This window comes from Athene cunicularia (assembly GCF_003259725.1).
Source record: "Athene cunicularia isolate RWA chromosome 11 unlocalized genomic scaffold, athCun1 chr11_part1, whole genome shotgun sequence".
Lineage (NCBI taxonomy): Eukaryota > Metazoa > Chordata > Aves > Strigiformes > Strigidae > Athene > Athene cunicularia.
Genome location: NW_020799113.1, coordinates 1418194 through 1427181, shown reverse-complemented (window position 1 = coordinate 1427181; position 8988 = coordinate 1418194). Strand labels below are relative to the sequence as shown.

Sequence of the window (8988 nt, the reverse complement as noted above, 5' to 3'; positions counted from 1 at the left end):
GGGTGCAGCCCAGGACACGGTTGGCTTTCTGGGCTGTGAGTGCACATTGCTGGCTCAGAGTCAGTTCATCCATTAATACCCCCAAGTCCTTCTCTGCAGGGCTGCTCTCGATCCACTCATTGCCCAGCCTGTATTTCTGCTGGGGATTGCCCTGACACATATTGTAATTACAAATAAGAAACACATTCTTCTGTTGGAAACATCAAATTTTAGTTGCACATAGGTTATCTAAGCATGGTATGTCTTTTTTCATTTATAACTCATAACTTTTCTGGTGTTGTAAGCAATTTAGTATACGTTATCAATAAGGTTACTTTATGAGAGCAACTCAATTATCCAGAAATTATTTTTCAGATGTGAAAGCAGATAACTGCATGAATTCATTCCAATTTCCTCTCAGTCAAGATCAGACAGATGGCACAGCCTAATTATACCTGGACTACTGCACTTTAGACAATTAATCTGAAAGCCATTCTGAAATCAAGAAGCAACAAAATTCAGCCAAAATATCCACTAAAATGAAGATAAAATAAAAAACTTCAGGACAGCCAGTTATGATTCAGTAGTTGACTAATCAATCATTTTGTAGTAGTAGAAATTTGGTGCATCCAATTTTATTTTTGTACATAGAACTGAAGTTCTAAATCACAGACAATTTTCCAGACATCATTACTAATCCAGATGTTGGAACAATTAATAGAAACACAAGTAGCTATCACTACCTTTAAGAAGTAGCTTTGTTAATCATTTAAGTAGTAAAGACTATTAACTAAAATAATGTACTCAACACAGAAATGTGACTCTTTCATACCACTCTGTATGTAAATTAATGAATTTTCATTCCTTTCTCCAGTTACTTGGAAGAAGGTTCTACAAGGAGTCCTAAAACTATTAACAATAATCCCACAGTATGTAATGATACTATATAAATTCATAGAACTGACTTGCATAAAGTAACCGATTCCTGTGACTTTCAAATGTTAAAGACATCTTCTTTACTATACTGCAAGAAAAAGCGCTTTTTTTTTTTAATAGACATATTCAAAGCATGCAAATTGCATACATAACCAGTGGCAATTCAACACAACAAACAAGAAAATGAGTTAATTAACGCACGGGTATTATTTTTGTTACTGGAGCAGCTATAAGATTTTCAGAAAGGAACAGGTAGGTACATCGAAGAGATAAAATGTTGATTAGGGCCTGGAAGGGAGCCTGTTAGCATGCATTAAAAACGTCCCACCCACTCAGCTGAGACACAGTAGTGAATCATATAATATACTACATTGCAAAATACAGCTATATTAAAGCTACCTTCAACAAAATGTACCCATTTGACTGTCAGGCAACCTATGCAATGATTAGGCAAACACAAGTAATTCATGCCAACTATGTAACGGTAACTACACCGCAGACATTAACCAACAGCAGAAAATGTTCTTCCAACTCTTTACTCACTTTCAAAGGCTAATCTGGTAAGAAGCTACAAATGTAGGGGAAGACCTAGCAGCTCCTTGCATTGAGCAATGACATAAAATGGAAATTAAACCAGCAATGTAAGGGGAGCACACTGGCCAAACAGCACCTCAAGCACCCCCTGCCAAACCTACCTGCAGCTCTTTTACAACCCGCTTGATGAGGTAAGTCCCAAGTTCCACACCTTGCAGTCCCTGCTGAGTCAAACTGATTGAGTAGAAAATTGCTGTTGTAATTTTGTCTGTATCTTCTGTTTCTAAAGGTGGCAAAAAAAAAAAAAAAAAAAAAAAAAAAAAAAGAGTTAGTAGTAGCTACCATCACCATGGGGGCAGGGCCTTTCTTTTTAACTCTCGAATGTGTTAACACATTTCCCCTCTGTTTTATTCGTTACCCTCTGTGAGGAACAACAAAAATCTAATCAAAACGTTGAAAGAAGAGCTGCTTATCCATTAGCAATACAGGAAGTAATTGTAACATGGTTTAAAACTTTCAGAAGCAATCACAACTGCGCTGAAGTTTTAATCTCATTTGCTATCTTTTCTTATATATTTCTTACCTTTTCCTATTTTTCTTGCTCTTAAGCAAAATCACAAAATTTCAATTTACATAATACAGGATATATACAGATTATCCCTGTAATTTTTAAGTGTCAGTTCTCTCATCTCTTAAAAAAAATGAAACAAAACCAAATATTGCCAAATTACAAGGAATTACAGATTTTAACATAAGTACAATGCAATTTGAGCATCTTGCTGTGTACTAAATGCATCAGTGACTGTACCTGGATGCTGCTGGAGATATCACTGGTTAGTGCAACATGCAAGACTATCAATGGTTCTCCTGGGATTGCACAGTGAGAAAAAAAGTAGCATCTTCTATATGACCCAACTCGACGCTTCATATCAACCCAGTTCCTAACAGGATGCACAGCTTCAGAACTCAATGAAAAAATAAAAATAAGTAAAATTATTATTTTTTCTTCCAGTTAAAAATAGAGGTCAGCTGCCAAACCGACATGCTCAGTACTTTCCCCATTGATGTCAGTGACAAAACTCTCCAATCAAAAAAGGAGAATCAGACTGCAAGTGAAAAAAGTAAAATTCATCAGCAAACTGTACCTCATACCCACTCTCTCTAGTTTTCTTTGGGATGTGCTTATTACGTATCTGAGATTTCACTTGCACTTACTGTTCAGTATAGGATAGCAGATTGAGATAACAAAGTCACTGAAAGAATATGAATACAGGAATGAGCTTCCCCAAGCTACAGAGTCTGTCAGTGCTCCCACAGCCATGTCTTCAAATAATTACTCAAAATATTCTTTTCTCTATTATATTGAACGCCTAGTGTGTTTGACAAGGTACCTTGAAGATTAAGTAAAATATTACTAATTATTTTTGTTTTGAAGTTAGCTTGTGTAAGATCTCTTTTCTTTGCCTCATCAAGTCACATACTTTCAGAACTCTTTAGAGATTCATTTTTCTTTGAGATTTTTATATGATAAGCTTTTTATATGACAAAATGCCACAAAACATAACCTTGATTCAGTCATCTTCATTGTTACAACTTTCAAATATTTGACAGAAATTCAGAAGCAAATGTAGATTTTTAAGGAATGCTTATAAAAAAGGTGCTCTCTCCACAAACTGTTTGCAAGTGATTCTGCGCACCTCAACAGTTCTAGCCAGGAAGGGGAGTCTCAGTACATGAGAAGTAAAACATGGTCTTGAGTGCTGGGCACCCCATGCTGGATCGGACTTAAATACTGATTCTCCACCAACGCTGGTGGTGCAAACTGAGGGGAGAAGGTGGTGACAGCAGTGACGGAGGCAGCAGCACCTGTGCAAGGAAAGGGAGTGTGAGAAATCTGTGCTGCAAGAATCGAGGTTTGTGGGAAAAGTAACAGCAGCACCTCTGGGAATGTGGGAGGAGTAACTGAGAAGGCTGGAAGAAAAGACAGCAGTCTGTAAGTGAGCTAAAGGATCAAATTAAGGGACAAATGATCCCCTTTACTGTTTACTTAATTCAGTTTTTAAAAGTGTGTCCTTTAGTGTGTTAAATACAACTATGCCTTAATTATACTTTGCCCATGGTTGAGTATTGAAAAGCAGAACCTGGTAAATAGTGGATCTGTGCAGTCACAAGCATTTATTTCATCACCTTTTCATCAAGGATCATTAGCAACTTTTAACACTTACTCACTAATTTTCTGGAGTACCTCACAAGGTGATTGCCAAGTGACCCGCTCCAAGTTTAGGAATCCCGTGGAGAACCACTCTGAAAGCATGCTCTTCAGCACTCCGCTCATTTCCTGCACACAGAAGAAAGATGGATTTATCTGCTAAAATAACCTAGGTAGAACATACAACTGTGAGTAAAAACAACCTTGATTATTTCAAACTACAACACCAGGAAGTTCCAAGGAAACTAATCTGTTTGAGAAAATTAACCACGTAATAGTTCAGCTTTCCTCACACAAGACTAAAACAATTAAAATATTTATTGACATTGTCTATAATAAACTGCAGACAGGGAAAATGAAGATAATGCAAAACAACATATATGAAAAACAGTAAGTAGAAGTGTTTGAGCAGTCTTGACCGTAATGCTGCAGTTGCATAGGTGCTCAGATTTAAATACCATGAAAAAAGTTATGGGAACTTGATGGAAATAAGGACTTGAATTTCACTCTAATTTTCTAACATCTGAATCGGAGTATTCAGCAGTACATGCTTTAGGAAGACTATTAGTACTAGCTTATTAATATAAGAAAGCTAACTCACCAAATTAAAAAACTTCCAGTTCCTATCCATGTTTTGTAAGTCACCTCTACTTTATTAAACATTTTTTCCATTGTTCTTTATGAGAAAGATACAGAATAGCTACTTACTCCTGCACATTCTGCACCATGATTAACACATGGAACTTTCTACTTCTGACAGATTTCCAAGGCAGATCACATACATACTGGAGGTGACTGGAACCCATTACAGGCACATTTAGGCACCAGTAAACAATAAAAATGCTTCAGTTTGGACTTTAGCATGGACTGTAGAACTCAGCACAGGAGCTGCACATGCCCGCTCAGGATGATAAATTAGAAAATTAGTATCTTTTAACAGGGTGCTGATAAAACCATAGGCTTTACAGAATTTTTCTTCTCAGTAAGTACGCACCTTTTTGAGCAAGAAAAACAAAAGCAGCAGCAGCAGACTACAGAACTCAAATATAACAGATTTGGAACAGTATGATACAGAATTAAAGCCAACTGTAATATCAAATACTTTCAGAAACATTCATCATAACGAATTTTATATTTCCTACTAATTTCCTGATGCCTATATTATTAAAGATGTTCCTGTTTAAAATTGTTTTGAGTTTAGATAGCATTCTTGAACTCAGCACAACATGAATATCCCTTAAAGAGATTGTAGAGCTTATTTTTCTTTCTTACCTTTGTATGCAGGACACAGTGTGATACCAGCACCAACTTACCAACAGCCTAATCAGAAACATAGACTTACTAACTCAATAATCATTTATTTAAAAATACTTCATCTTCTATTCAGGCCTTTATTAAATAGCCACTGCTATACATAAAATAGACAAAAAGTATGCTCCAATGTACTGTAGCTTGCTATATTTAAGTAAAGCAAGAAAAGAAAGATGTAAAACTATCCAGAAAACACTACTTAAATCATCCTTCCAAAGCTCAGATGTAGTCTCAGGACTTTCATAGAAAAGAAAAAATATTTCCTATTGTAACCTAACAAAGATTAAAGTCATTGAGGCACTTGTCAAGAGACACACATTACAGAAGGTTCCTGTTGGCCAAAGTAATGGCTACAAGCATTCCAAGACTGGGAAAAAAAAAAAAAAAAAAAAAAAAAAAAAAAAAAGGACAGTTTTATTCTTTAATTCAATGTACTAGAAAAACTAAAATTTTCAAACTCTGACTATGCTTGCAGCCAACTGTGATCAAACACTTCAATCTACACCAATCCACCCACACTTAGAATTAACTCCTCCCATAAAAACTCCTATAGTTGATGGTAATGACAACAGTCATGAAGTTTTCAGCCTAAATTCCTAACAAACCCTGGTTCTTCTCCTTACCCAAAGTGCAGATTCAAATTCTCCTTCAGTTTCCCTTTTTCTTCCCTACTTCTACTAAATTGTGTTAGTGAAATACAAGGTTTTTATTTGGCATCTATCTTTGTTTATGCAGGAATAGCTGCTATACAAATGATCCAGAAGAAAATAGTCATTCATCTGCATAGCAGTTGTCATACATGAAAATTTTATGCTATCTTTCTACTTTTTTTTCAGTAGCATCTTCCAGTATATAAGAAGAGCTTAGTTATTGAAGCATAAATTGACATATACTTCAAATGTGAAAATGTCAATTTTATTGTTCCAAACACAGGGGGCATCCATGAACTCTTCTATGAGGTCAACCCTCCCAAGATTTGTAAATTTGCTATATCATAAACTGTGTTGAAAGTCTTCTGCCAAATTGTCTTCTGTGAAGCCCTACTTCCACCTGCACTTGTAGTACAAGGCTGAACAAAGCCTGCATATGCTAGTAAAATAAAGTTGTTCAACAAATATGAAACTGAAATGACACAAAAAAATAAATTCACCTCAAGTACATTTATAGAGTAAGTAATCTCCACTGAAAAGCAATGGAAGCCACATAATGCATGGCACCAGCATAAAAAGAAACCCCTGAAAAAAATACACACATGTGACTATCTGCAACAAGTACCACTGAAGAACTGGGAAAAAAGAAGGATCACACTGGGTGAAACCCACCCTGGGTATGAACGGTCTTTGCAAGTTTTCACTGACACTGTGATTAAAATATTCTTGCCTCCTCTGTCTCAGAGTAACACTATCCTACACAATAGCAAAGGGAGGAAGTAACATAATAGATTACATTAAAAAGGACCAGATTAGCTATGTCAAAACTTTGCAACTAGGATAATTCAGAGGGACACACACAATATGCCTTCCCCTCCCTAATAAATGGATCCACTGCACATTTATAGCAAGTCTGATGATTTGGGAGGCTTACCAAAACCACGTTATACCTGTGCTACCTTACTACCTCAGAAGAGCAGAATATTTCTATAATATGGCATTACTGTGAAAAATGCATAATCACTGTTGGCTCAGGGCACCTCAACACTTGTCGCACTCTGACAATACATCACTCAACTGCATTTCAAGTAGCTGTAAGCTATACTGGCAAAGCTGTTTTGGCTGAGGCTTCTGGGCTAGCAGATTAAAGAGGAAGCAGCAGGAAAAACAGGCTGCACAGAAAAAGAGCCCAGAATTGTCTGCATTACAGCATCCACAAAAAAGGCTCTTTCTGGCAATCATGCAGGAATTGCAACTCCTGGGCAGCACAACTGAACAGGTACCAGCCTACAACCTCAAGAAGGCTCGCAGTAGCAACAGTTTTATTGGGGAATGATGAATTTTAGTTCAAGTATGCTCTCATATGCAGATTTGTCTTTTTTTTTTTTTTTTCAGTACATTTTTCCTCTCGAACTGTAGAGGTATAAGTGTCCTTTACAAGTATGTTTTGATTGGTTTGTTTATTCTGGTTTTAAGGTACTTCCCTTTGCGAATGGTTGTTTCTGCACAGCTCTGAAGTTTTTAGAAAATAATCATAAATCATTTTGGTCAAATATCCCTTGGTGTAGCCAGAGTCTTCAGGATTGTTTGTTTCGTTTTCCTTTGTAAGGGCAAACTGTAAACCACAAAAATAAGCCAGAGTTGTCAGATCTGAGGTCAAACTAACAGATTCCTGTGGCTCTCGTGTCACCCATCTGTTTTTTAGGACACCATTTCAAGCTGCAGTCTAGCAGCTAGGAGGGAAAACTGCTGATGGCTGCGCTCCTCCTAGTCATTATTTTGCACACACTGCTCTGCAGCTATTGGCAGTAACATGGCTCAGATGGCAACGAGTGACTTGGGAGAAAGCCAGTTACACCACGCAGAAGCTGGTAAAAGTGGAAAACACAAGAATCATGCATTTTGCTTCTCTGAAGCACCTACAGACTTAGCAAACATGCTCCATACAACAGGACATAATGATGCCCAACTGAACCGAAGGCTGCTTTTGAAGATGTGGAACGCATTATAGAGCTACTTTAGGTCCAAGATATAGCTGTATAAAAGCAACGCAATTGTAACCACAGGAGAAAGTGAAGCAGATGTGCTCTCAGTAATGATTCTGGAAGACAGGAATATTGTTTATGGGGAATTACAACTCAGTTCAAATAATCTGTCAGCTGTAAATAATAATGCTCTATAAAACAACAGGGCAGCTTGCAGGCTGAAGAATTAGAATAGTTCCAGTTGGAAGGGAGCTACAATGACCATCTAGTCCAACTGCAACTGTGTATGTTGACAAAACTTCTTAGTGTAGAAAGACATAAAACACTTTATACCATCCAAAACTGCGTTTAGCAAAAATTTGGGTTGTGTTCAATACCATAGTATAGGCTAAATTTCTGAAAGGCTAGACTCCAACAACGACAGTCTCAAGTTAGGTTCTTTTATTTTGTAAATTTAATGATAAGTAAATTCTTATTTTGATTTCCGAGGCCTTTCTAGTATAGTAAAAAGAAAAAAAGCACACATTTATTATTGAGTATCCCAATTTTAAATCTGAACAAGACATACTCAGATTAGTATTTAAAATTACCAGCTATTCAGTTTCTATTATCTGAGTATAATGAATTGTGGATTTTTTTTTTTATTCTACGTTCTTGTTACAAGACAGCAAATTATAGGGTTTTTAATCTTCAAAACAGGTCCTTATTTATTGGGCAACAAATGGGAAAACCTTAAGAAAAACTCAATTCTTTTTAGTAAGAAAAGCTGCTTGTCTGATGAGGGAACTATTTCAATTTCCCCTCTTAAACCACTAAAAAATAAAATACCCCTTACAATGAAAATTCATATGCAGATATTTACAGATAAACATAATATGAAACAGCAGTAACTAACACCCCATGCATATCAAACAGATGGCTCAGTTACTGTTAGTTGCTGGTTACATATCCGACAGGGCTACAAGAGAAGTATTCTGCCAGCCTCACAGGAGCCCATCTTTTTTTGAAGCATTTGAAATTTTTAACCTGGTATGCTTCATTTGGGCATACTAACTTACAGATCTACTCTGGTATTGCCAAGTGTTTAGAGGTGTCTTAGCAGGTTGGTTTTTTGTTTTGTTTTTTTTTTTTTTTTTACAAATTATCTTCAAAATATACATTCAGAATACCCCTGGTGAGATACTGAAAAATACACCCCTCAGCAAAATGGGATTCAATAGTGTGATACAAATAAAGGCGATTGGTTTTCTGCTTTTTTTTATTGCTAACAGTAACTACTGAAGTGGTAACGGTCATGTTGAGAACTTCCTTGGCTCTTGCATTTTGTACTGTTTGATGTTTTATACCTAAAATAATTTTATTTCCCTTCCCCCCCCCCCCCCCC

At 36.5% G+C, this 8988-nt stretch overlaps 1 protein-coding gene and 1 long non-coding RNA gene across 2 annotated transcripts in view; both read right to left on the bottom strand.

Moving 5' to 3' along the window:
- Positions 1 to 1739, bottom strand: part of LOC113484468 — a 16408-nt gene extending 14669 nt beyond the window's left edge. The window contains exons 1-2 of the long non-coding RNA XR_003399231.1: positions 1611 to 1739; positions 185 to 190 (exon numbers count right to left, since the gene is read on the bottom strand). This is a non-coding gene — a long non-coding RNA (uncharacterized LOC113484468). The remainder of the gene's footprint in view (positions 1 to 184; positions 191 to 1610) is intronic.
- A 513-nt stretch (positions 1740 to 2252) lies between these two features.
- Positions 2253 to 8988, bottom strand: part of MLYCD (malonyl-CoA decarboxylase) — a 14025-nt gene continuing 7289 nt past the window's right edge. The window contains exons 2-3 of the mRNA XM_026856855.1: positions 3679 to 3787; positions 2253 to 2414 (exon numbers count right to left, since the gene is read on the bottom strand). Of these exons, the coding sequence (XP_026712656.1) occupies positions 2374 to 2414; positions 3679 to 3787 (150 nt within the window). The 3' untranslated portion in view covers positions 2253 to 2373. The remainder of the gene's footprint in view (positions 2415 to 3678; positions 3788 to 8988) is intronic.